Consider the following 27,933-nt stretch of genomic DNA (forward strand, 5'->3'; position numbering starts at 1 on the left):
TTGTACTAAGGCAGGGGCTGATCGGGGGGGGGTTGGGTTTTGAGGAAACCCCACTATTGCCTTATATACCTTTAGAAACATTTTCATCAAGAGACTTACAAATGATTTTTGAATTTTCTGTTACAGCACCAGCAGGTGAAGATTTCAAGACAGACAAAACAGTCAACGTGCAGATGGAGCATACATCAGAAATACCAACATCGTCCAGTGCTGACAGCAACGTTGTTTGGCTGAAACAAGAGGCACCTGAAATACCAACATCGTTCAGTGCTGACAGCAACGTTGTTAGACTGAAACAAGAGGCAGCTGAAATACCAACATTGTCCAGTGCTGACAGCAACGTTGTTTGGCTGAAACAAGAGGCAACTGAAATACCAACATCGTCCAGTGCTGACAGCAACGTTGTTTGGCTGAAACAAGAGGCAACTGAAATACCAACATCGTCCAGTGCTGACAGCAACGTTGTTTGGCTGAAACAAGAGGCAACTGAAATACCAACATCGTCCAGTGCTGACAGCAACGTTGTTTGGCTGAAACAAGAGGCAACTGAAATACCAACATCGTCCAGTGCTGACAGCAACGTTGTTTGGCTGAAACAAGAGGCAACTGAAATACCAACATCGTCCAGTGCTGACAGCAACGTTGTTTGGCTGAAACAAGAGGCACCTGAAATACTAACATCATCCAGTGCTGACAGCGACGTTGTTAGACTGAAACAAGAGGCACCTGAAGTACCAACATTGTTCAGTGCTTACAGTGAAGTTATTAGGCAGAAACAAGGGGCAGCAGAAATCCCAATTGATTTTGGAACCATTGCAGACACAGCTTCATTTTCAGAACAAGATTGGGGTGCATGTTCAAATGTTATCAAGCGTGAAAAAGACGGTGTGGGGGAGGGTGGAGCAAGGCCAGTGATGGAGGTCTCCGACGAGTGCAAAGAGGAGTGTACATGCAATGCGGGGCAGGACTTCAACACTGAGGCATTCCCAGCTGTGACAGAGACCAGCAGTTCAGCGGCTGAAGTCATCCCTGCAACAAGTGTGTATGCGCATGGTGAGAGTTTTGTTTGTGGTGGTGTGGAAGTTGAAGAGGACAGGAAACCAGACATTGCACGTGACTGTGTAACGCAAGCAGCATTTTGTCCTCTGTCTGCAGGCTGTTACTGTCAAGTGGAAGTGAAACAAGAGCCAGTAGAACCCACACAACACGTTGAGAGTGTGGAACACGGTGGTAAAGATGAATTTCCTGGTTTGAAGAACAATTTGAGAAGATGTGCACTCCCATACAGTAAGAAACGACAATATGTCTCAAGTGAAAGACCACATGCCCGCCTTAAATGTACAACAATATTTGGTCAAAAGGGGTGTGTAAACAAACACATGTTAACACATACAGGAGAAAAGCCACATGCCTGTCCTCATTGTTTAAAGAAATTTGTCCAGAAAGGGACTTTGAAGACCCACATGTTGACACATACAGGAGAAAAGTCACATGCCTGTCCTCATTGTTTAAAGAAATTTGCTCACAACGGGTATTTGAAGACCCACATGTTGATACATACAGGAGAAAAGCCACACGCCTGTCCTTCTTGCAAAGTGAAATTTGCTCAGAAAGGGACTTTGAAGACCCACATGTTGACACATACAGGAGAAAAGTCACATGCCTGTCCTCATTGTTCAAAGAAATGTACTCGGAAAGAGCATTTGAAGGCCCACATGTTGACACATACAGGAGAAAAGCCACATGCCTGTCCTCATTGTTTAAAGAAATTTGTCCAGAAAGGGGATTTGAAGACCCACATATTGACACATACAGGAGAAAAGCCACATGCCTGTCCTCATTGTTCAAAGAAATTTGCTCGGAAAAACAATTTGAAGACCCACATGTTGACACATACAGGAGAAAAGCCACATGCCTGTCCTTCTTGCAAAGTGAAATTTGCTCTGAAAGGGGATTTGAAGACCCACATGTTGACACATACAGGAGAAAAGCCACACGCCTGTCCTTATTGTTCAAAGAATTTTGCTCAGAAAGGGAATTTAAAGACTCACATGTTGACACATACAGGAGAAAAGCCACACGCCTGTCCTTGTTGTTCGAAGAAATTTGCTCAGAAGGGGAATTTGAAAACCCACATGTTAACACATTCAGGAGAAAAGCCTTAATTGCACAGCAAAATATTCTCATAAAAACAGTTCGAAAATCCACATGTGTGCGTCCATATGGAGCGTACAACAGGAATACCAACATCGTCCAGTACTTACAGTATGGTGATGGAGACAACTCCAAGCAGTGAGTGTGTAACGTGATGTTGTGTGTGTGAACAGTGATGAGTGATCATGTACATTCAGTTATTGACTACTTGATACAGGTTTTAGATGTGAAAAATATATTTACAGCAGTAAGCTAGGTTTCCAAGAGAACGACTGTTTTATGACTTTTGACACGTAAAATATTTTTGTATGTTAAAAAAGAAGAGCCATAAAGTTTCTTTTCTACCCCTAAACTACCGGCAGGGTTCGCCTAGTGGTAAGGCGTCCGCCCCTTGATCGGGAGGTCGTGGGTTCGAACCCCGGGTCATACCTAAGACTTTAAAATTGGCAATCTAGTGGCCTGGCGTCTGGCATCATGGGGTTAGTGCTGGGACTGGTTGGTCCGGTGTCAGAATAATGTGACCAGTCACATGAGACAGGGAGACATGAAGCCTGTGCTGCAACTTCGGTCTTGTGTGTGGCGCACGTTATATGTCAAAGCAGCACCGCCCGGATATGGCCCTTCGTGGTCGGCTGGGCGTTAAGCAAGCAAACAAACAAACCCCTAAACCATGAGTTGAAAGGACAATGTTTCTTTTCTACCCCTAAACTATGAGTTAAAAGAACAATGTTTCTTTTCGACCCCTAAACTATGAGTTAAAAGGACAATGTTTCTTTTTGACCCCTAAACTATGAGTTAAAAGAACAATGTTTCTTTTCGACCCCTAAACTATGAGTTAATAGGACAATGTTTCTTTTCGACCCCTAAACTATGAGTTAAAAAGACAATGTTTCTTTTCGACCCCTAAACTATGAGTTAAAAGGACAATGCTTCTCGCATTTCCTTGCACAGGTCTCTTTGGGCTTAAAGTCATGTAGAAAATTATCTAGTTTCATTGACTTTTTTTGCACGGAGTTGAACACTGCAATTTTTCAATAAATTTCAGTCATGGGAATTGTCCGCCAAAAAGGCAAAAGTGTCCAACACAAAAATAAATGGGGGAGGCAAAAAAACTGATTTTAGTGGTAAACTCGGAGTTCAGATGACACCAAATGGTGTTGGTATTTTTGGAGACCCGGACGCCCCTATTCAAAGCACCTTTGCTTTGCGCCAGTAACTTGGTGCAAAGCGTCTTCAAATGCTATTTCTTCAAAATGTTCAGCCTTTTTTTACTTTTTTCAATTCCCATTCCTAATATTTAATTTTATTATTGTCCTGATGGTAGGTTAGCTTAAAAAGTAAGTGAGGCGGACATAGCCAATCACAACTCAACAAAATGAATAAGCCAAGGTCTTCTTCTTCTTCTGCGTTCGATGATCAGCCAAGGTCAAAAGCTACCTGCCCAGACAGCAACATCAGTTTTGATTACCGTACTTTCCGGGTCATAAGGCGCGACTTTTTTCCTCGAGTTCGACCCCTGCGTCTTGTATAACGAAGCGCCTAATCCGTGTATGAAATACGAAAAAAATCAAAGAGACCGCCTGAGTACCAGTCAAACAACTTGTGATAATGCATGTTTCAGCTACTAGGTACTGCCCTGGCCAAGTTTCCTCGAGCTCTCAAGCCACCCAGCTATCACAATGGACCTGCCTTTGATCTCGCCGCACACACAGAGCACACATATTTCCACTCTGTTAAAGGTCATCCACATTGAAAAATGAAACTTTGCACAAAACATCTACATACTAAGTGAAGTCGCATGCCGAAAATCTTTTTTCCGAAAAATGCTTCTTTTTTTTTATATTGAATAAAATCTACTTCGGATAACCTTTTGCACCTGTGAAAACCGCGCCCACGTGATCATTTGCCTCGTGACGTCAGAAGATGTAGTCAACAATGGCGGCGCATATCTCGGATAGTGTTAGTTCTGAACCAAAACGAAGAAAAACTTCCAATGGCCTATATTGTGCGGTTGGGCGATGCACAAATAAACAAGCCGATGGCTACACCTTGCACCGCTTCCCGGAAAAAAAACCCAGTCAGTCAGTTCGTGCAAGAGAAAAGAGTAAACTTTGGCCCAAAGTATCTTAGTATGGGACACCGACTTCGTCGTCTGCGATTTGCCATGAACATTTCGAAGGTGACTGCTACCCTCCACGTGAGGCATTGGTGAGAAGTTTCGGAATTAAAACAATAAGGACTCTAAAGCCTGGTTCAGTCCCAACCATCCATCGGGGATGTCGCACGCGAAACGCACAGATGAAGCGCGGTGCGTGTTTTCACATAAATATCGGTCAGTGTCAGCTTGACCCGTCCAGCTATCGCCCTGTGTTTGGGTTTGTAAACAACACGGCTGGCAGTGCCCACTGGTACGGTCAGTGTCAGCTTGACCCGTCCCGCTACCGAGCTGTGTTTGTGTTCTATTTGTCGCATTATTATTATATTTTTTTAATTTATTTATTTTGTTGGTAAATCACTAATTCTTTTTAGTATTTTCGTTTTAAATAAATACATTCGGGTGTGCATTATTTGGCCAAGTGTGTGTGTGCTCGAATAATGTCAAATTTGTGACATACTATGATCAATACTTGAATGCTTAATGTGTGTGTACTTTGAGCAAGTCTTTACAAGAACTGACTTTCAGTGGTAAATTAACTGTTAGCTACACATAGCTTTGTGGACTAATGATTGTGCTTTTCGTTATCTGAGAGGATGGGTGAATGTGCCTGTGAATGTTTATGTGTTGGTTATTGTTTACTTGACAGGATGGAAAGTAAATTTAACTTGGAGAAAAGAGTAAGTTGTTGAGTTTATTGGAAAAGTAAGTTGTGTACCGTAGAATTTGTTGTTATGTTGACAAAACAGTTTAAAAAAGAGCAGACCTGACTCTGCAAGTGATAACTTAAAACTACTTGTTTCAATGACTTTGAGGTATGAGTGAGGTGAGACACCACCACACAATCCACATGTGAAATATATCTGACCGCTTTCGCTATCTCATGGTGACACAAAAACAAAGGTGGATGTGACAATGGCAGTATTAACTTGTTTTTATTAGTTAAATTCGTATACACATTTGAAAATCATAAAAAGCTGTGAACACTCCCCACCCACCCCCATGCTCCTTGCACACAAAAATATACCAACTACACTATGCATGTTACAAACTACATGATTTTACTGTTGCACTTCTGTATCTTAAATATAAATATATAAACACACTTTTTCAAATCAATGTGTGGCACAAGCTGAACCAACTACAAACACACATCAAAATAGTTTTCTCGTCAATGTAATAATAATATTTATTTTCTCGTCAATGTAATAATAATATTTAATCACAATGACAATGCATTATCAATAAAATTGGAACACATAAGGATGCAAAAAATAATGGGCTGATGCTGTCATATAATGTAATATTACTCTGGGTCCCTATAACCCACGTACTGCCCATCTGCACTAGGAAACTGTTCTCTAATTCTTGCAACCGCACAAGCTGGTAAGGTGACCCTGATGTCTCTCCCCAGCCATTTCCAGACCCACCGCACAAGCATGCGGTAAGCTACATACCGATACCGCCTGGAAAGAAAAACAAGCATACAGTATTAATGACAGTATCAATCAATCAATATGAGGCTTATATCGCGCGTATTCCGTGGGTACAGTTCTAAGCGCAGGGATTTTGTAAAAAAATTTTTATGCAATTTATATCGCGCACATATTCAAGGCGCAGGGATTTATTTATGCCGTGTGAGATGGAATTTTTTTATACAATACATCACGCATTCACAACGGCCAGCAGATTGCAGACATTTTGGCGCATATCCTACTTTTCACGGCCTATTATTCCAAGTCACACGGGTATTTTGGTGGACATTTTTATCTATGCCTATACAATTTTGCCAGGAAAGACCCTTTTGTCAATCGTGGGATCTTTAACGTGCACACCCCAATGTAGTGTACACAAAGGGACCTCGGTTTTTCATCTCATCCGAAAGACATATAACGTGCGCCACACACAAGACCCTTTTGTCAATAGTGGGATCTTTAACGTGCACACCCCAATGTAGTGTACACGAAGGGACCTCGGTGTTTCGTCTCATCCGAAAGACTAGCACCCACCACCTAGGTTAGGAAAGGGGGGAGAAAATTGCTAACGCCTTGACCCAGGGTCGAACTCGCAACCTCTCGCTTCCGAGCGCAAGTGCGTTACCACTCGGCCACCCAGTCCACAGTACACAAAGTGTACAATCAGGATACTTGAAAACATTCCCCATATTGCTTTGCTCAGAATTAGCACATGCGAATAAATGAATTGTCTTGAAATAAAAATGAATATCTGACAATTAAATTTCATTTTTTTTATTTTATTATTTTTTTTTGCACATCTATGACATAAACCTATTTATAGTATCATGATTACAATTCTAAAAAAAAAATAACTTACTCATTAGCATCCTGTATAGCCCTCCCATACTGCTGGTTGTACCAGTGATAGCATGTCTCCAAGACATAGTGGTCCAAGCACACTGATCTGAATCCAGGGTGGTCAGTGATGCAGCCCACCCCTGTGCTTACTGTCAGTGATTCCATTTCTGGAATTTCTTGACAACAGCGGCATTCTCGGATTGAGCCCATGCCTGCACAGTTTGCGCACTGACACCTGCACACACAAAATTTGATACAAGTTTAGTTCAAATTCTCTGCAGTCTACAAACTCACACAAAAAAATTGATCTACAAAGGCAGTAAAACAACTGAAATGGACAAATTCACAACCAATGGTAGTGACCATTATGTCTAGACAAAACCATAATAAATTGTTATTCCATTGGAAAATTGGTATATCCATACGTGTACTGATTTGGCTAGTTTTAGTTTTGGGGACTGCTACTAGCAATGATTGAGTGGGCATACTGACTACTCAGTAGGATGATGTTTTGACTAAAATTATAATCAGGAATGCGCATCACTTTCTGGCATGCATGAATTGCATCAAGGGTAAAAGAAGACATCGCACAAACTTTACAAATTACTGACTGCAAAACAAGCTCTACCAGAATCGATTCTATAATAGGAATATATACGAGGAAGAGTCTCACAATCACTGAATCAGTGGTAGTTTCTTACCAGTTGGTGGACATCAAACGATCGAGAGACTCGCTAAAATCGTCTCTGTCGGGTGTTTCCTCAACCTCAGCATCGGACAGCTCAGGTTCAAAACTGGTATGGTTGAAGATCGTGTTCATTCAAAACCTCAAAATCACTACCGTAGCACGATAGTTCCAGTGAAGAAACGCTGCTTGTTTCACTGTTTTCTTCATGGTCTGCCATTGCCAATACAGCTGCTGACGTCACTGCGAGGGGAGATCAGCTATGGCTGCGTTTTAGATTCTTACTTCCCTTACCCTTAATTGCAGGTATGAAAACCCACTTTCATTGATCGATATCTATTAAACCAAAGGACTTTGCTTGCCAATATTTTGCATCTGGTACTATTTAGTAATGTTCTCTCAGCAGAATTTTTTTGACCCAGCAATGTGGTTGACCTTTAAACTCGGTCACTGACCGGTCACTGACCCCAGTGCAGGAAGTGTTTCCTCTCTCAGATATGACAGGGGAACCACCTCTCATGGCAAAAACTGGGTCATTTCCACTCTGTATTCTTCCTTTGATGTGCGGCTTATTTTCATTCTTCGACCGTTTGTTACCGGTATACTTTTTCAATTTTGGTGCGCCCTATCGGCCCCCTGCGCCCAATGGGTGACTGGATTAAAATTTTTGTTCAAAAGAAGGGGGTGCGCCTTATGCGCTGTAGCGCCTTGTCACCCGGAAAGTACGGTAAGCTTTTTTGTATATATATGTCTCCTGGTCTTAATTTCACTTGAAGGCAAAGTGTCTCAACTGCTTTAAATCAAGCAGAAATATGAAAGTTGCAAACCATCCAAATATAAGTGTTATATTCACCACAGATTGTCAAAAATCATCAGAAGCATAATACATTTCAGTTTGTGTTTTGTAATAAAAAGAACAATTACACATGCAAATGCAGAAACTGATGCTGACAAAACCTGCAACTGTTTTGTTATGTTGTAATCCGACATTTCTGAACAGTACTGGATCTGGATCTGGATCTGGATAACCCGCCTGGGTTGGTGGTTGGCGGGTGCGCCACAGAAGCCGACGACGACTATCAACGTGACGTTTTTTGGGTGTGCGCATCTAAAAGAGTCTTAAAAGTTACACTTCCACTACGTGGTTTTTGTGGTCCAAAGAATGAGATAGCGATAAATGCGTAGGTGTGTGGGGGTCGTGTTGAGGCTGCGGCAACAACAAAAACATAAAAATTCAAGTTTCGCTCAAAGTCACTTTTAAGGGAAGCAACTGCCTTTTCTTCCTCTTGAGTTAGAGATAAAAACGTGGTTATTCCCCTTTACCACTAAAGCCTATGTTCCTTTGGTCGCAGGGTGTGTGTATGTAACTTTCTTTCTTTCTTTCTTTATTTGGTGTTTAACGTCGTTTTCAACCATTCAAGGTTTTATCGCGACGGGTATGTAACTTGAGTAAACTCATCTGAAATACTTTCAACTAGGCACGTATGCCCACATACAGCATAAAGCCTGGGACTCTGTAAACGCAGGACTCTGAGACGTTTGCAAGAACCCAGTCCTCTATGGAAGAAGATGACTTTAAAGACTCCTTCTTGTGAAAATGGTTTGGATCAGCATCTCAGATCAGGTCGGGCGCCCCCCGCGGGTTAGGGGGAGTCCCATATTGGTTGGGACGAAAAAGAATTTACCCGATGCTCCCCAGCATGTCGTAAGAGGCGACTAACGGATTCTGTTTCTCCTTTTACCCTTGTTAAGTGTTTCTTGTATAGAATATAGTCAATTTTTGTAAAGATTTTAGTCAAGCAGTATGTAAGAAATGTTAAGTCCTTTTACTGGAAACTTGCATTCTCCCAGTAAGGTAATACATTGTACATTGTACTATGGGACTGGGTGGCCGAGTGGTAACGCACTTGCGCTTGGAAGCGAGAGGTTGTAGTCAGTCGGCTAAGGACCGTTTTGGTTACTTTTTGGCGTCACGTTAGCAAACACATTTTTCTGATAGATTTTAACACCGCAACACTAAATCTAAAGTTTTGGGGCAATATTCCAAACCACCGGTGAGAAAAACGTTGGTTTGTGTGTATGTTTTCCTTCTTTGGCGTTACTATTCTTGTTTTGAGGGTTGGGTTCATAAAACGGACATAAAACTTAAATCGCTTGACAGAAATTCTATAACTGTAAATCATTCGAAAGGGAAGGCATTCATGTACACGTTTGTGTCACTTAAAATGACGTCATTATCTGTTTATTTTTGTGAAATTGACAAGAAGAGCGGGGTAGTAGTTGTGCTGAGAAGGATAGCACGCTTTTCTGTACCTCTCTTCGTTTTAACTTTCTGAGCGTGTTTTTAATCCAAAGATATCATATCATATATGTTTTTGGAATCAAGAACCAACAAGGAATAAGATGAAAGTGTTTTTAAATTGATTACGAAAATTTAATTTTGATAATAATTTTTATATTTTTAATTTTCAGAGCTTGTTTTTAATCCAAATATAACATATTTATATGTTTTTGGAATCAGAAAATGATGGAGAATACGATGAACGTAAATTTGGATCGTTTTATAAATTTTTTTTTTTTTTTTACAATTTTCAGATTTTTAATGACCAAAGTCATCAATTAATTTTTAAGCCACCAAGCTGAAATGCAATACCGAAGTCTGGGCTTTGTCGAAGATTACTTGACCAAAATTTCAACCAATTTAATTGAAAAATAAGAGCGTAACAGTGCCGCCTTAACTTTCACGAAAAGCCGGATATGACGTCATCAAATACATTTATCCAAAAAATGAAAAAAACGTCTGGGGATATCATTTCCAGGAACTCTCATGACAAATTTCATAAAGATCGGTCCAGTAGTTTAGTCTGAATCGCTCTACACACACACACAGACACACACACACACACACACACACGCACATACACCACGACCCTCGTCTCGATTCCCCCCTCTACGTTAAAACATTTAGTCAAAACTTGACTAAATGTAAAAAGGAGGAATAATTGCAATCACATACACACACACACACACACACACACACACACACACACACACACACACACACACACACACACACACACACTTACACACACACATGCCTACACACACGCACGCATACACACACGCGCGCGCACGCACGCACGCACGCACGCGCACACACACACACACACACACACACACACACAAAGACACATACACAAACATACTGACAAAATGATAGACATACACACAGTGAGACAAAACGCACTTATGTACGCGAACAAAGACATAGAGATGCTTATAGAGAAACACTTACGCAACCAAAAAAACACGCACACAAACACACAGACAGACAGACTTCATTCTTGGTGGAGAAATGCATTTCTTTCTGTATTGCTTTCTCTTTAAGTGCACCTACCTCGCAGAGAGAGAGAGAGAGAGAGAGAGAGAGAGAGAGAGAGAGAGAGAGAGAGAGAGAGAGAGAGAGAGAGAGAGAGACACACACAGACAGAGACACAGAGAGAAAGAGAGAGATAGACAGACTGATAGACAGACAGAGGGAGAGACAAACATACGAACACACAGACAGACATAGACAAACACACAAACAAAGACACACAGACAGACTTTACTATTGTATGTGCAAGTAATTTTGTTAAACCACACGTTACGTTCACTACTGAACGTGTAACCATGTAAAACGTTACTATCTCTTCTTCTCTTCTTGTCGTTCGCCAATGTTAAACTTGGAGTCCAGCTCTGGTAATGAAGCTGGTGGTCTTATGGAGAGCCTCCACAGGTCCATGCAGCTTCTCATGAAGGGGCACCGGCATTACTATCTCTTTATATGTGTTTACTTGCATTGTAATCCCGGGGGGGGGGGGGGGGTATAAATGTATGTAACGCGCAATACATGCCTTTTAACTTACTAGAATTGGAATTGTCATTTAAAGACTAGCATAAGAGTGTGACACGTGGTTCATTCGTTATTACCTTATTACAAAAAGAAAAAGATAACGGCACTGACGCTACCAGAAATAAAATTTATCAGTGAAATTCTACCATCAATTTAGTAATCGATGCGATGTAAAATTATCCTAAAACTGTGGTATGATCACGACATCGTTTAGCATTTAGGATCAAATGGTGCCAATGTGTCCACAATGCACTAATCACAGACAACAGTTATACGCTTTACGTACATGTAACTCTCCAACTGACATTGTCTGCCACTTGAAACAAATGACTTTCGAAGGAAAATTAACTCCTATATATAAATATTATGTATGATTTTTAATAATTACTTGCACTTTTTGAAAATAAAGCTTTTTCTACGATAAGGTGTTTACCCCCTAAATGTACAAGTCATCCGGTAGAAAAACCGGAAGTATCGTGTACTAAGCATATGTATATATGTTTAAAAAGTTAATTGTGTTAACGTAGAACATCTTGCCTATGTATATGTTTAGGTTTTGAATACTTTAGGGGAAAAGCATAGCCATTATTCAGTCATCTTTAACTAACACCCCTAATCTCAGGGCCCATTTTGTTAGTGGGGGTAGGGTTTCAATCAGTCAAAAATCACTTTCATTCAATATTGTCTGCCATTTCAAATACATACACGTAATTGCACAATTTCTTGAATCTTAAGATGCTTTAACTGACTATACCAAGAAAACCTGCACTTTTTGTAGAATTAGTTTTTTGTCCATGATTTATGTTTAAAAATGTCAATTCTTACGACAAAAAATGCTAACAGTTGCCTCACCAGACGACACGTACCTGCGACGTGAATCGTGTCTGCCAATTAAAATGCATATATTTTGAAATAAGGGGAATCATAACATATTTCACTGTAAAGTGTCTCACTCTAATATCTTCTGGGTTCATGGTGTATTTGGTTAAGTGAATTGCAGATAAGGTTTTTTGAAAATGACAGCTATACATATATTTTATTAAAACTGAAACTGGTGGAGTGAAAAACAGACCTGTTTTGAAGAAGTCGTACTAAAATCATTTATGGCCTTGAACTTCACAGTTTGCGTGTTATCTTTTAAAGAAAACCCGTTTTCATCACTAACAATGACCTAATTTACACATACATATCGGTCGGTCATAGTCGCGTTTTTTTTAGAGAGGTAGTGTACAAAATGTCGTTTTGTACGTTTAAATTACATGTCCATTATTTTAGTCATATATCAATCAATAAGTAAATGCGCATACTTTTATTAAACGTTACTTTCACTTTAAGATCGCTTCTAACATTTAGTATAATTTCTGACAAATGCACGCTATGTAATAAATTGATAATATTATGGACGCCATGTGGTAAAACCGGAAGTTGAATTATTTTGCGATAGCAAAATCCTTTTACAATGATCACTTTCCTTTTATATTGAGCTGATCTTTAACGTTATGGGTAAAAATCTAACAGATTGAACCAAATTATCCTTTTTCAAGCCTGTGTATGTGTAAACTCTTTTTTGCTTCGACCCGGTTCGGTTTTCGGAGTTGATTCAGAATCATCCATTATTTATCTTATATGACTGTTGTTTTCCTCAGTAAATTAACAATTGTTGATGTAAAATAATTCTAGCTGTGAGAATAAACAATTTTCAAGATGTTTTTGATTGCGGTTTCAACCAGGCGTTCAGTTAGCTATACATATCGATTGAGAAAATGGCATTTCCTGTTTTGTCGTCCGCATGTTATACAGATGTTGTTAAAAATAAAACTGTGTATACGAATTAGGCATTTTACTTGCTGCCTGATGGCAACAATCTTTAGCTTTCGTTTAAGGTATAATTTGCTTATATCCGTATGCAGTCAAGCGGTACATGACGTTTTTTTGTAACCTACCCCCTGCGTCATGGCTGCATTTTGCAGAATATGGGTCATGTTACAAAAACGCTTCTCATTCTTAGGTGGTTGGGTTTAGCCATTTGTCGTTTACCGAACTGTGGCTGCAAATAAAACGAACTTTCCAAAAATCATAATATCTAATGTGACCACCAAAAGTAACCCTCCCACTATAGCCAGCCAGGTGACTATTGCGAGTTCGACCCTGGGTCAGGGCGTTAGCAATTTTCTCCCCCCTTTCCTAACCTTGGTGGTGGGTTCAAGTGCTAGTCTTTCGGATGAGACGAAAAACCGAGGTTCCTTCGTGTACACTATATTGGGGTGTGCACGTTAAAGATCCCACGATTGACAAAAGGGGCTTTCCTGGCAAAATTGTATAGGCATAGATAAAAATGTCCATCAAATACCCGTGTGACTTGGAATAAAGGCCGTGAAAGGTGAATGCTCGCCCTAATAGGCTTGAGGTTTGCTGGTCAATGTGAATGTGTGATATATTGTGTAAAAAATTCCATCTCACACGGCAGTAATATTATAAAGCGCATTGAGCATATATATGATTATGCGCTATAGCAAATGTCCATTATTATTATTATGTTGCAAGCCCCTTTCTTTCTTTATTTGGTGTTTAACGTCGTTTTCAACCACGAAGGTTATATCGCGACGAGTTGCAAGCCCCTGGAGCAAATTTTTGATTAGTGCTTTTGTGAACAAGAAACAATTGACAAGTGGCTCAGGGATGCAAAATAGCCGCCAAACGGCGAAAAAATTGCCGTTTTTACTTTTTGAAATCGCCGTTTTTCATGCACAATCGCCGAAAAAAAAGAAGAGGAAAAATGTAAACCGAGCATGCCTCTCGGTGTTTATTCTCAAGTGGGCGAATCCGAAAGCCGTATTCTTAAACGGGCGAAGCTGTAAACCGTTTGTCATTTCCAAACACGTGAGCGCGGGCGCGTTAACTTGTGCCTTCCCGAAAAATGGCTTCGTGCATGAAGTTCGTTGAACGCGGGTTTGAAAAGAAAATCAAGGAAAACGCAAAGAAGGAGTGGAAATAGGAGTGGTTGGACAGAAACGTCAACGAGCAAAGAGTAGGCGATGTCATCCGCAAAATTGAAAAAGCCGGAAACGCATTTTGTGTGGCGTGTTCGAAACCAGTGGTGTATGGCAGCCGCGGCTTTGTGGCCATTGAAGAACACATTCGACTAATAACTAATTGTGGACACACACATTATCACTTGCAATGCTTAATCAATACTCACAGCATAGACAGTAAGAATGTTTTCATTGTGTGACAAGGTTAAGAGACTATTTTTAAAGTTTTTCTATGACACAATCCAGATGTTTTTATTTTATGCCAGAGATTGAGTGAGAATTTTTGGCTTCTTCAAAGACAATAAGATCATTAAGGATCTTGTCTTCATTTTGTGCCAGGTGTTGAGTGACAAGCCTTCTTTATGTGCAAGGTGTTGAGTGACAATGTTTAGATTTTTCACAGACAATAAGTCCAGATGCCTTCAAGCTCATTTGTGCCAAGAGTTTAGAGAAGGTGTTTAGTGGCTTCAGTGACAGTAAGGATATAAGATCTGCATTGTGTGTCAGGGATTTGAGACTATGACTGCTAAGACACAACCATTTTTTTAATTGTCTGTCAGAGACAAAGTTTTAAAGTTTCAAATACATCCAAAGCAAAGGGATTTTTACAGTTGCCATTACAGACTTTGTGACTTGCCAATGGCATCTTGTCAGTGCCATGGATTGATACAGCTTGCAGACAGAGTGAGTCAACATATCTCTGTCTCCCTGTCCCTCTCTCTCCAAGTAATGTCATGTGGCTGCTTTATACAAGTATATGATTGTCCATATTTTCAATGATCAGAAGACAGAACACTCTAGTCTAATGACTGTTCATTTGGTAAAAATATTAGTGATACTAAACTCTATAGTCTAAAAGCAGTAATTTTTCTAAAGTAAATTTAGTAAAACAGTAAGTATTGTACATTATTTTAGACACTGTGAATATAAGTGGTTTTTTTTAGGGTAATATTGCCGTTTATGCATGTTTTTAGTCATTAATTTGTTCATAATGCTTCAGCTTCAGGGGGCAGCGCCCCCTGAACCCTCGCCAGGGCGTTGCCCCTGGACCCCAATGGGGGCCTTCCGCGGCCCCCAGACTCCCGCCACTTTTCCTCTTTTTTTGTTTTTTTTGTTTGCATCCCTGGTGGCTCTATCCCATCTCCCCCCTTCCCCCGTCGCGATATAACCTTCGTGGATAAAAACGACGTTAAACACCAAATACAGAAAGAAAGAAAAAAGTTTTAAAAAATGTTAAAAAAAAGTTAATAAGGCGACCCCCTTTTTTCTTTGCACAGATGTGTTTGTTTGTTTGTTTGCTTTACGCCCAGTCGACCACGAAGGGCCATATCAGGGCGGTGTGTTAATAATGCTTCCTGTGCACAAAATGTGTAATGGATTCAAGCTGCGGTTTAAACACGTCACGGCCAATCCGGCCTCTCCCATAATGCAACAGAAAAAGGGGCGGGGCTTAGCAAAAATAGCACAACGCGTGGCACGCGATGTAAACACGAACAGGCCAGATGGAAGGAGAAAGTGTGTAATGTCCTACCTTACTATGCCAAGACCTGCGATGCGTACTCCTGCCACAGTTCTGTCCAGAAGGCGAAATGTTTCCTTCTCAAATTCCGCCTGGCACTGACACGTCTAGGATTCCTTGCATCAACACTGTCTCGCTGCGAGGTGACTGTTCTGGCATTGATATTTTCGTTCCAGTCAAGCGTCGCGATGTTGGTGCGCATCCGATACGCGTCATATGCCAGGCTGCCGTCTGTTCTTTTGTCACGTCATGGTACTGGAGCATGATGTTGTTGAATGACTCTACAAAATATGTGTCCATGCAGTGAATGAAATCTGTGGGATTTTTGTAGATGATTGTTCGATGTAGTGCTTGTCTCAACAGTTGTTCTGCTGTTGGGTCTGTGATGTTTTTGAAGGTTCATAAGCTGGGTCTGTTTTGCATCTGGAGGTTTGATGGCAGTGCTCGTGGTTGTTTTTGTAATGTTCAATGACATTCATCATGCTGTGCTGCAGTTTTTCAGGATTTTCCTCACAGTTTTTCATGCTCCAGTACACATGCGTTTTGATGCTAGCAGCCTTGTCACTCAGGTCTAAATGGCGGGGTAAAAAACGGTCATACACGTAAAATTCCACTCGTGCAAAAAACACGAGTGTACATGGGAGTTTCAGCCCACGAACGCAGAAGAAGAAGAAGAAGTCACTCAGGTCTGGGTGCCAGGTTTTACCCTGCATGCAGCGAGAACCACAACACACAGTACGGACCTCCTTGGCAATGTTTTTTGCGGCGTGCCAGGTGTCGTTTGTGGTCTCTGTTTCATGCCTCGTCTCTCTCAGCCACTTGTTGACACTCCCGTTCCTGTCATGACAGTGTACGCGAATGTGTACGCTGCCCCCTTCCTGTTGCTCCAGGTAATGGTAGAGACGCTTTGTCCCTAACAGTTCGTGTCTCTGGGCACAAGGGTCGTCCTCTCTGGAGACAGTCTCCACTCTCAGCACTTTGTGAGACTGTGCGCCGATTCAGACAATGTCTCTGTACCTGGAGTTTTTCCGCGTTGCATGACGCGCGTCTGTTAAAATGTCAATGCCGTCTGTTTCTGGATACAGAGTAATTTCTTCAAGAAGCGCGTCATATACCGACTCTTGTGTTTTTCGATGAACACAATCCTTGTATACATGTGATGGGGTGGAAGGAAGAGGATAATATTTGGTTGTAGCCTCTTGATGTAGTAGTTGGGTGAATGTAGTCACCTAGTAGAAGTAAACCCCGAAGTTCAGGAGTACACCATGTGGGTGCCTCTTTAGTGTCTTGCACTGAACGAACATCACTTGCTCTCGTAAAGGACTTTCACTCACATGTAGAGAATGATAGACAAGAGTTCACTGGCACAGACCGACGAGTCACTTGATGCAACATGAAACTCTGGAAAACCATGTCTGTCGATTCACATTTCTCTTTATTTTCTATTCTTCTCCTCACCAATCCAGCTCCCAGCCCGAAGACCGGGAGGCCACACCAATAGTACAATGCAATCTACATCAGTATGTCTCCATGATAACAAAGTACAAAACGAGTACGTCCTCTCTCTCCGAGATAGTTCTCAGTTCTCTCCCAAAATCTCAAATGCTATCATGTAAATGGGGATGGGTGGCGTCAAAAACCACCAATCAAGAGTTAGCTAACAAAACTGACATCATTTCTCATTGGTCAGTAAAGACAAGAAAAAGGGGGGAGGGGGGGTAAGAGACTAAAACCTCCAAGCCACCAGGCATCTTCTATGATCTACCCTGTCAAAAGAAATGACACCCACTTGACAAAACGCCGAGTCCAACTCGGGTCGACAGGCTGTCGGCACATTGCATAACGACCACCTGGGGCCCAAGGTACCCCGGCGTCTCTCTGGGAGGGCGGCTTGACGTCAAAGGAAAACATCGGTGGACACAGCCGACTGAGCGAGTTTACGACAGCCAGGTGTCAGAGCATATACAAATTTAACTTACACAAGACAGGAATGACATAAAATCATTATAACGAATTAGTAGCCAGTTTAGCACTTGGCTACATACAGAAAAAACCTCCTCAATGTAGACCTCCCCCAGTTTCCCGATACCCGCAGCATCAGCTACACGATGATACTGGTTTTGGCGTATCCCTGACACGAAATAGGCATGTGCCAATCGACAGTTCACTAAATATTTTGTCCCAAGGTAAGGTGAACTTGGCCACTGTACTTTATGTGCGTTGTCACACTCGTATGTTGCCAAAGCAACGTGTCCAAGCATTTTTAGGTTTGTACGAACCAACGCACATCCACCAGAAACTGCGTGGTGATAAATACGATCACAGAACTTGTCCAAAGAACTCTGGGCACAAACAAACAGCTGCTCCTCAGTTGAAGTTATGTCAGTCACAGACGAAAAAGAAGTGTCCGCAAAGTGCACTGGGGACGCAGGGGCATCAGGGCGCTCTAATAAATCAGCTTCAATGTTTTTGTCAATAAAAAAGCGCAAGATAGTGTCCTCAAGCTCTTTGTTTGTCACTTTGTTTGGATTTCCTTCTCCCAAAAATGCTTTAACCTTTTGAACTTGGGCGTAAATAAGATCAATTTCCTCTCTCTCACCGCTAAACTGAATTTTACCATCTGGCTTTCTGTCTGTGCGAGCAGCATTTCTTCTTTTAACAGCTTCTTCAGAGTTTTTCACATATTTTCGTTTCTGAACATTTGTGATATCTTGCATATTGATTGCGTATCTTGTTTATATTTACAATACAATTGAACTTTCACACAGAGAACCTTTGTGTCAAAGAAATCGGTCACACAGAGAAAATTAGAATAACAATGTCAAGGCTGTAGATGTCAGGCTAGTCAAACAGACAAAATGAAACTTAGTCTTGGTTGCTGTAACTCAGTCACCGCTAATGGTACTTTCGCTGATATTGCAGAAAAACAACACAGAATCAGCCAAAACCGCGAACAATAAACAAGTTTAGTACGTAACAACGTCAATGAACAGAATTCTCGAGTCAATTTTTGCATCAGACTCTGACTAAGTGAGTGGGGCAAGCGTCAAACACTATTAAAATGAGGAGGGAAATCTTGGCGCATTTTTTTGGCGGAATACTTGAACAAACCAATCTTTTTCAAACTGACCAAGGACAAAATCAGACTTGTGAACTGAATGGTGAGGGGGGAGGGTACCTCGAAATGTGTGGGTGATGATTTCACATCACCAGTCCATTGCTGCAGTCTTAGTATAGTAGCTCCACCGACCACTGTCCCCTACCCCCTCCCGTTCGTTCCCCCTTTCAACCCCCTACCACCTTGGAATAAACTGCAGAAGACCATTTGCATATCCTGGATTATTCCAATTGTGTTGCCAGGGGCGACCCAAGATCCGAGTCCCGTTGTTTCCCATGTCCACTTAGAACAAACCGAGTTTTGATTTCCCCTTCCTTTTTTGAAAGTAAACTTGGCCATCCTGTGAGGCACTGTCAGGGACAGTGATTATAGTTAGAGCGGGACCATGTAGACGAAACGGTGATGATCTGCGTAGTGTATACGCATACTTTGGCACAAGGTCTGTTATGCCACCCAGCGAGAGCCTCTAACACAATCAGTGTTGTCGACAGATGAGGCGGGAAGACCTGAGTGTTTCACATTCCAACATCCGACGGTGATAGTAACTTAGTAAGGGCTAGGCTGCGGTCTGTAAGCTGTATTGCACTGACATCTCTTTCTGTCGGAAATAAATGGCGAAATTTGATTTAACACTTCTCAACATTAACAGTGACCAGGAGAACGCAATAAGGAGACTATTTACTGAGAATCAGTGGCCATTTGAAACTCGAAGGTGTGTAATAAAAAATTCGACTTGTGTACCAAGAGTTGCTGGGCCATCATGTGTGACCTCGAGACAGAGGCTGTCTCTCGTGTGTGTAGTACTAGTACCGTTAGGGTGCAGACGTGGTTATCTGATCCTGGAGGCGATGGTGAAAGCGGAGACACGGGTCCTAGTGCAGGGCTCTCCTCTGGGGTAGGCCAGTGTGCATTTTGTTTTTGCAGCCCTTGTGCGACAAATCATCGCCAGAGGTGGCTAGGTACAGGCCAATTGCCACACCGCAGGAATTCCGGCGTTAGAAAAGTACTCTACAAGAAGTATTGGTCCATGCTAGACCAACGCGGTGCTTGGACTTGTGCATTGTACTTGGCAAAAAAGACGTCTTGCTTACATCAAGACAATCCAACACGGGTAAACATTAACCGAGAAATGATGCCCGACTGTGTGCTCAAACTAGTGAGAGAGCTTTATCCCAACCCCACAGGAATACCCTATCAAGGCCACAACTGGTGGTAAAGGTTAGTTGCATTTTTTTCTTCATATCCGATGTAACAAATACACATGCACCTGAGACAACATGCTCTGGAACCAAATTGCCGCAAGCCACGTGTTTTGCTATTTTTGGAACGCATGATGTAAATCTGTGACGTCGGAGAGTGTTGACTCCGCCCTTTTCTTTGAACAAGATCCCCATTGAAATGTTTGTTTACAAATATCTTCTTTATTATGGAGAATTAGCCTTATCTAAGCGCATAGGGCGGTAAATGTGTGAAAACCAGTTGTGTGAACAAACAATCTGACACCGTAACTCATGCTTTTAAAACCGAGATATTAAAGAAAATGTAGGAACAGTATTTGTCCGTTGCCTGCAAGAGGTTTGAAATGATTTGCCAACGCAGAAGGTCAGGCTCCTTATATACTCCTGCCGGGCCTTTAAACACACTAATAACTCCTTAAGTGTTTCTTGTATAGAATATAGTCAATGTTTGTAAAGATTTTAGTCAAGCAGTATGTAAGAAATTTAAGTCCTTTGTACTGGAAACTTGCATTCTCCCAGTAAGGTAATAGTGTTCTACGTTGCAAGTTTTTGTTTGTGCTTTTGTGAACAAGAAACAATTGACAAGTAGCTCTATACCATCTCCCCCCTTCCCCTGTCGCGATATAACCTTCGTGGTTGAAAACGACGTTAAACACCAAATAAATAGATAAATAAATAAAAGTGGCTTTATCCCATCTCCCCCCTTCCCTCCGTCGCGATATGACCTTCGCAGTTAAAAACGACGTTAAACACCAATTAACAACAAAAACATCTCTTTTCTTTAAAGAAGGAAAGCGTTCTGTCTTTGGGAGTTGTGAATTTCTATCTTTCAGGAATGCTGTCTTAGAGAGAGAGAGAGAGAGAGAGAGAGAGAGAGAGAGAGAGAGAGAGAGAGAGAGAGAGAGAGAGGGGGGGGGAGAGAGAGAGATATGAGAACATCGAATGGTTTATTGTACTAAGGCAGGGGCGGATCGGGGGGGGGGGGGGGGGGTTTGAGGAAACCCCACTATTGCCTTATATACCTTTAGAAACATTTTCATCAAGAGACTTACAAAAGATTTTTGAATTTTCTGTTACAGCACCAGCAGGTGAAGATTTCAAGACAGACAAAACAGTCAACGTGCAGATGGAGCATACATCAGAAATACCAACATCGTCCAGTGCTGACAGCAACATTGTTTGGCTGAAACAAGAGGCACCTGAAATACCAACATCGTCCAGTGCTCACAGCAACAATGTTAGACTGAAACAAGAGGCACCTAAAATACCAACATCATCCAGTGTTGACAGCAACGTTGTTAGACTTAAAGAAGAGGCAGCTGAAATACCAACATCGTCCAGTGCTGACAGCAACGTTGTTTGGCTGAAACAAGAGGCACCTGAAGTACCAACATCATCCAGTGCTGACAGCAACGTTGTTTGGCTGAAACAAGAGGCACCTGAAATACTAACATCATCCAGTGCTTACAGGGACGTTGTTAGACTGAAACAAGAGGCACCTGAAGTACCAACATTGTTCAGTGCTTACAGTGAAGTTATTAGGCAGAAACAAGGGGCAGCAGAAATCCCAATTGATTTTGGAACCATTGCAGACACAGCTTCATTTTCAGAACAAGATTGGGGTACATGTTCAAATGATATCAAGCGTGAAAAAGACGGTGTGGGGGAGGGTGGAGCAAGGCCAGTGATGGAGGTCTCCGACAAGTGCAAAGAGGAGTGTACATGCAATGCGGGGCAGGACTTCAAGACTGAGGCATTCCCAGCTGTGACAGAGACCAGCAGTTCAGCGGCTGAAGTCATCCCTGCAACAAGTGTGTATGCGCATGGTGAGAGTTTTGTTTGTGATGGTGTGGAAGTTGAAGAGGACAGGAAACCAGACATTGCACGTAACTGTGTAACGCAAGCAGCATTTTGTCCTCTGTCTGCAGGCTGTTACTGTCAAGTGGAAGTGAAACAAGAGCCAGTAGAACCCACACAACACGTTGAGAGTGTGGAACACAGTGGTAAAGATGAATTTCCTGGTTTGAAGAACAATTTGACACGATGTGCACTCCCATACAGTAAGAAACGACAATATGTCTGTTCCACGAGTGCAGTTACACATGATTCAAAGAGTCAAGTAAACAATCACATGTTGACAAGAGAAAGACCACATGCCTGCCTTAAATGTACAACAATATTTGGTCAAAAAGGGGGTGTAAACGAACACATGTTAACACATACAGGACAAAAGCCACATGCCTGTCCTCATTGTTCAAAGAAAATTGCTCAGAAACGAGATTTGAAGTTCCACATGTCGACACATACAGGAGAAAAGCCACACGCCTGTCCTTCTTGCAATGTGAAATTTGCTCACAAAGGGACTTTGAAGACCCACATGTTGACACATACAGGAGAAAAGCCACATGCCTGTCCTCATTGTTCAAAGAAATGTACTCGGAAAGAGCATTTGAAGACCCACATGTTGACACATACAGGAGAAAAGCCACATGCCTGTCCTCATTGTTTTAAGAAATTTGCTTTAAAAAGTGATTTGAAGACCCACATGTTGACACATACAGGAGAAAAGCCACATGCCTGTCCTCATTGTTCAAAGACATTTGCTCAGAAAAAATATTTAAAGGCCCACATGTTGACACATACAGGAGAAAAGCCACATGCCTGTCCTCATTGTTCAAAGCAATTTGCTCACAAAAGGACTTTAAAGACCCACATGTTGACACATACAGGAGAAAAGCCACATGCCTGTCCTCATTGTTCAAAGAAATTTGCTCAGAACGGGTCTTTGAAGACCCACATGTTCACACATACAGGAGAAAAGCCACATGCCTGTCCTCATTGTTCAAAGAAATTTGCTCAGAAACGAGATTTGAAGACCCACATGTTGACACATACAGGAGAAAAGCCACATGCCTGTCCTCATTGTTTAAAGAAATTTGCTCTGAAACAAAATGTGAAGACCCACATGTTAACACATACAGGAGAAAAGCCACATGCCTAACCTCATTGTTTTAAGAAATTTGCTGTAGAAAGTGATTTCAAGACCCACATGTTGACACATACATGAGAAAAGCCACACGTCTGTCCTTATTGCAAAATGAAATTTGCTCGGAAAAGGAATTTACATACCCACGTTTTGACACATACAGGAGAAAAGCCACATGTCTGTCCTCAGTGCACAGTAAAGTTTGTGCACCAAAATAGTTTGACAATCCATATATTAACACATACAGGTGAAAAGCCACATGCCTGTCCTCATTGTACAAAGAAATTTACTCAGAAAGGGCATTTAAAAACCCATCATCCATGTGTTAAGCCATAAAGGAGAAAACCCACATGCCTGCCCTCATTGTACATGTTAATCTGAGCGGCGATCTGTGTAAAGGAAATTAGTTATCCGAAAAGTGATCCAAGTGAATGTAGAACGTTGGAATTAAATGACAGACATTGATCTGAACGGGGTGGTTAGCCTCGATTACCATGCTGAGTTTTCACATGTAAGGTGGGGAAAATGCCCGTATGTAAAATTGTGGAGCTGCGAATGTTTACAAAGCTTACACATGTATTCGGAAAAAAGAAAGGCAGTTTGAGGTTGTTTTTTCCTGTCATTTTATTGAAAAGAATGTTTTGCAAAGAAATCATGCATTGCTTCCAACCGGCTGGGCGTTAAGCAAACAAACAAACAAACAAATTGCTTCCAACAGTTGCGCTGATTACAAACAAGATTATTTCTGATGCAATGGTGTGTGTGTGTGTGTGTGTGTGTGTGTGTGTGTGTGTGTGTGTGTGTGTGTGTACTTATACATGACGCGAGAGAGTCAAATAATTGACATTAATGATATTAATGTCGTAATTTACATTACTTCAGAAACTAAGTTAGATGCGTGGTATTTTCTGTGGTAATAGAAATTGATCTGGGTCCGTATGCATGAGGAGGAAGTCAGCAACACTGGAAGTAGAGGCCTCTTTTGGAAGTGGGAAATCCCGAAGTTTAACTTTCCAACTGTTCACTATGCATGAACGCCGGAGTGGTGACTTCAAGGTCGTGTACGGTAAGCTTGCCACCAGAGAAACAAATCTCATCGAGAGTTCAAAAAGGCGAACGTTGAGCGCACTGTAGTACTAACAGCGTTATTGCTGTTGTTTTTGAATGGTTAAACGAAAGGTTCAAACTTGTGATGATTGTCTTGGAATCGAATGACTGCCTATGACAAATGATGCCTATGACAAATAACTTTGTTGGCCTGAATGTTCGGAGAAGAATAAATGATTATATTGAACTTTTTTTCTATTTTTGTTGATCTCAGTTGCATGCAGCCAGCTTCAATCCTTTTTTTGACTCACATGCGAAGCAAAAGTGAGTCTATGTACTCACCCGAGTCGTCCGTCCGTCCGTCCGGAAAACTTTAAGGTTGGATATTTCTTGGACACTATTAAGTCTATCAGTACCAAATTTGGCAAGATGGTGTATGATGACAAGGCCCCAAAAAACATACATAGCATCTTGACCTTGCTTCAAGGTCAAGGTCGCAGGGGCCATAAATGTTGTCTAAAAAACAGCTATTTTTCCCATTTTCTCTGAAGTTTTTGAGATTGAATACCTCACCTATATATGATATATAGGGCAAAGTAAGCCCCATCTTTTGATACCAGTTTGGTTTACCTTGCTTCAAGGTCAAGGTCACAGGAGCTCTTCAAAGTTGGATTGTATATATATTTTGAAGTGACCTTGACCCTGAACTATTAAAGATAACTGTTTCAAACTTAAAAATTATGTGGGGCACATGTTATGCTTTCATCATGAGACACATTTGGTCACATATGGTCAAGGTCACTTTGACCCTTATGAAATGTGACCAAAATAAGGTAGTGAACCACTAAAAGTGACCATATCTCATGGTAGAAAGAGCCAATAAGCACCATTGTACTTCCTATGTCTTGAATTAACAGCTTTGTGTTGCATGACCTTGGATGACCTTGGGTCAAGGTCACATGTATTTTGGTAGGAAAAATGCGTGAAGCAGTTCTTAGTGTATGATGTCATTGCTAGGTTTAGTTATTTGACCTGAAGGTCAAGGTCATGTAAAGGTCAAGGTCAAGCATGTGAGTCGTATGGGCTTTGCCCTTCTTGTTAAAATGAGCACAGAATGTTTACTGTAAAATATGATAATGAGAAATTTAAAAAAGTTATTTCAGCTTTATATTGTTAGAGTTGTTTTGAAGTCTTTTTGTCTTCTGGTGTAATTGGGTATTTAAAAACACTTTCATCTTATTCCTTGTTGGTTCCTGATTCCAAAAACATATAGATATGATATGTTTGGATTAAAAACACGCTCAGAAAGTTAAAACGAAGAGAGGTACAGAAAAGCGTGCTATCGTTCTCAGCGCAACTACTACCCCGCTCTTCTTGTCAATGTCACTGCCTTTGCCGTGAGCGGTGGACTGACGATGCTACGAGTATACGGTCTTGCTGCGTTGCATTGCGTTCAGTTTCATTCTGTGAGTTCGACAGCTACTTGACTAAATGTTGTATTTTCGCCTTACGCGACTTGTTTCCTTTTTTTTTCATCTTACAAGATTAGCTCATTGAGTCTGACAGAAACATAATTGAGGAATACTTAGACATGTATTTCTTGGCCAGTTAAAAAAACAAACAAAAAACACCTTGAAATGAAGTTTACCCAGGTTAGATTAGGAGCATGTCTTAATTGGGATAATGCATTTACCAGTAATTACAACGAGAGATTTACTTAGAAAAACTGAAGTCATTCATAAACAATAATTATGATTACAATCACAGAGTAAGGGGAAACCATGTCATTTGATCTGGATCAGCAGCTGTAATGATCTACTTGTCAAACATGTCTGAATGTCCTTCTTTATTTCTGTATACCTAGTGTGAACGACGTTTGTCGTTTAGGCATTTGCAGACTAATTATCGTATTGCTGTTGTTTGTTTGTGAGTTATGTTATGGTGTGACCTAATTTGATCGGAATTTGTTGTGTATGTTTTAATTTGTAATGTTTTTCTCCATGACCCCAGAGGAACATACTTCACATTAAAACCCTGAAAATACTTGCATACTAAATGTTTGGTGTGGGTGTTTTTTACATTTAGTCAAGTTATGACTAAATGTTTTAACATAGAGGGGGGAATCGAGACGAGGGTCTTGGTGTATGTGTGTGTGTGTGTGTGTATGTGTGTGTGTGTGTGTGTGTGTGTGTGTGTGTGTGTGTGTGCGTGCGTGCTTGCGTGTAGAGCGATTCAGACCAAACTACTGGACCGATCTTTATGAAATTTGACATGAGAGTTCCTGGGTATGATATCCCCATACAGTTTTTTCATTTTTTTTTTATAAATGTCTTTGATGACGTCATATTCGGCTTTTCGTGAAAGTTGAGGCGGCACTGTCACGCCCTCATTTTTTAACCAAATTGGTTGAAATTTTGGTCAAGTAATGTTCGACGAAGCTCGGACTTCGGTATTGCATTTCAGCTTGGTGGCTTAAAATATAATTAATGACTTTGGTCATTAAAAATCTGAAAATTGTAAAAAAAAAAATTTTTTTATAAAACTATCCAAATTTACGTTCATCTTATTCTCCATCATTTGCTGATTCCAAAAACATATAAATATGTTATATTTGGATTAAAAACAAGCTTTGAAAATTAAATATATAAAAATTATTAGGAATTTCGCAGAAATGTATTTTAAACTATGTACTAGGGTTTAACGTCGCCTGTATTTAGGCCTTTAGCTCCCACGGCTGTCGCTACGCTGAGTGAATCAGCAAGTTCACGTGCGCGTGTCGCTGTGAACACAGGCCTGTGTCCACTGCGTCAGTTCGCTGCCAAACTCACGCGAGTGCGCACACAAAAAATTTTCGCTGCTGTCAAGAAACAAGCTGATTTGCCAAGATGGGAGAGGAATTCAACTTTGAAGAGTGGTGTAATTCGAACAGTCTAACAAAAAAGACTTTGCAGGCGTTGCAAAAGGAAGACATTGTGTCTGAACATCTCCTCTCCACGCTGACAGAAGAAGACATGGCCACGCTGGGTGTCACGCTTGGTCAACGCAAGGCTCTCCGCACGGCGATTGGAACTTTTCAAAAAGACACGCGTCAAGCCGGCATCGATGACCTTCAGCAAGTTCTTACAGCCGGCGAGGGGGGTGCATCCAGTTCCATCCCCCAGATTACGATGGCAGACATCAGAAACGGAACGGCACTGACGGACGCCGGTAAGCGTTTTGACGAACTTGTTTTACGCGACCCACAGCAAAATCAACCACAAACAGTGTCCACCCCGCACGCCGATCGTTTTGCCTGTTTCGACCCCCGTCTGACACTCACAATCAAAGCGCATAAGAAGAAAACTGCTCACATCACTGACTTTCTCACTGAGAAAACAAAGAAGAGAAGACAATCGCAGAAGAAAGAACTGATAGTTGACACAGAGCAGCGACTGGTTGTCCGCACGGACGATCAGCACCCCTACTCCGGCATTCGTATGGAGGAGTGAGTGGCAGCGAACTGTAGACTGAGAGAGAGAGAGACTAAGAAAGAGAGAGAGAGAGAGAGAGACTAAGAAAGAGAGAGAGACTAAGAAAGAGAGAGAGAGACTAAGAAAGAGAGAGAGAGACTAAGAAAGAGAGAGAGAGACTAAGAAAGAGAGAGAGGGAGACTAAGAAAGAGAGAGAGACTAAGAAAGAGAGAGAGAGAGAGAGAGAGACTAAGAAAGAGAGAGAGAGAGAGACAAAGAAAGAGAGAGAGATTAAGAAAGAGAGAGAGAGAGACTAAGAAAGAGAGAGAGAGACTAAGAA

General features: G+C 41.4%; 3 protein-coding genes and 1 pseudogene across 3 annotated transcripts in view; 2 read left to right on the forward strand and 2 right to left on the reverse strand.

Moving 5' to 3' along the window:
• The window catches only part of LOC138950034 (gastrula zinc finger protein XlCGF57.1-like), a 5,000-nt gene extending 2,714 nt beyond the window's left edge, over positions 1–2,286 (forward strand). Inside the window, exons 2-4 of the mRNA XM_070321820.1 lie at positions 127–221; positions 873–1,121; positions 1,443–2,286. Of these exons, the coding sequence (XP_070177921.1) occupies positions 127–221; positions 873–1,121; positions 1,443–2,165 (1,067 nt within the window). The 3' untranslated portion in view covers positions 2,166–2,286. The remainder of the gene's footprint in view (positions 1–126; positions 222–872; positions 1,122–1,442) is intronic.
• Positions 2,287–5,225: 2,939 nt separating this feature from the next.
• Positions 5,226–7,742, reverse strand: LOC138949754 (P2X purinoceptor 7-like). Its single transcript, XM_070321574.1, has 3 exons — positions 7,326–7,742; positions 6,644–6,859; positions 5,226–5,775 (listed from the first exon to the last, which is right to left on the reverse strand). Exons 1-3 carry the CDS (start codon positions 7,442–7,444, stop codon positions 5,616–5,618), a joined length of 495 nt encoding a protein of 164 aa, XP_070177675.1. The 5' UTR covers positions 7,445–7,742; the 3' UTR covers positions 5,226–5,615.
• An 8,029-nt stretch (positions 7,743–15,771) lies between these two features.
• Positions 15,772–17,596, reverse strand: LOC138950035 (uncharacterized; annotated as a pseudogene).
• A 3,604-nt stretch (positions 17,597–21,200) lies between these two features.
• LOC138949705 (zinc finger protein 689-like) lies at positions 21,201–23,263 on the forward strand. The gene has a single exon (XM_070321500.1). The coding sequence runs from the start codon at positions 21,238–21,240 to the stop codon at positions 23,110–23,112; it is 1,875 nt and encodes a 624-aa protein (XP_070177601.1). The 5' UTR covers positions 21,201–21,237; the 3' UTR covers positions 23,113–23,263.
• Positions 23,264–27,933: the final 4,670 nt, after the last annotated feature.

This window comes from Littorina saxatilis, linkage group LG16, assembly GCF_037325665.1.
Source record: "Littorina saxatilis isolate snail1 linkage group LG16, US_GU_Lsax_2.0, whole genome shotgun sequence".
Lineage (NCBI taxonomy): Eukaryota > Metazoa > Mollusca > Gastropoda > Littorinimorpha > Littorinidae > Littorina > Littorina saxatilis.

Coding starts and splice junctions, on each gene's coding strand:
- LOC138949705 (XM_070321500.1), top strand. CDS start 21,238: ATGGAGCATACATCAGAAATACCAACATCGTCCAGTGCTGACAGCAAC.
- LOC138949754 (XM_070321574.1), bottom strand. CDS start 7,444: ATGAACACGATCTTCAACCATACCAGTTTTGAACCTGAGCTGTCCGAT. Junction 6,860..7,325: donor CGTTTGATGTCCACCAACTG/GTAAGAAACTAC, acceptor TTGTGTGTGCAG/GTGTCAGTGCGCAAACTGTG. Junction 5,776..6,643: donor GCTATACAGGATGCTAATGA/GTAAGTTATTTT, acceptor TTTTCTTTCCAG/GCGGTATCGGTATGTAGCTT.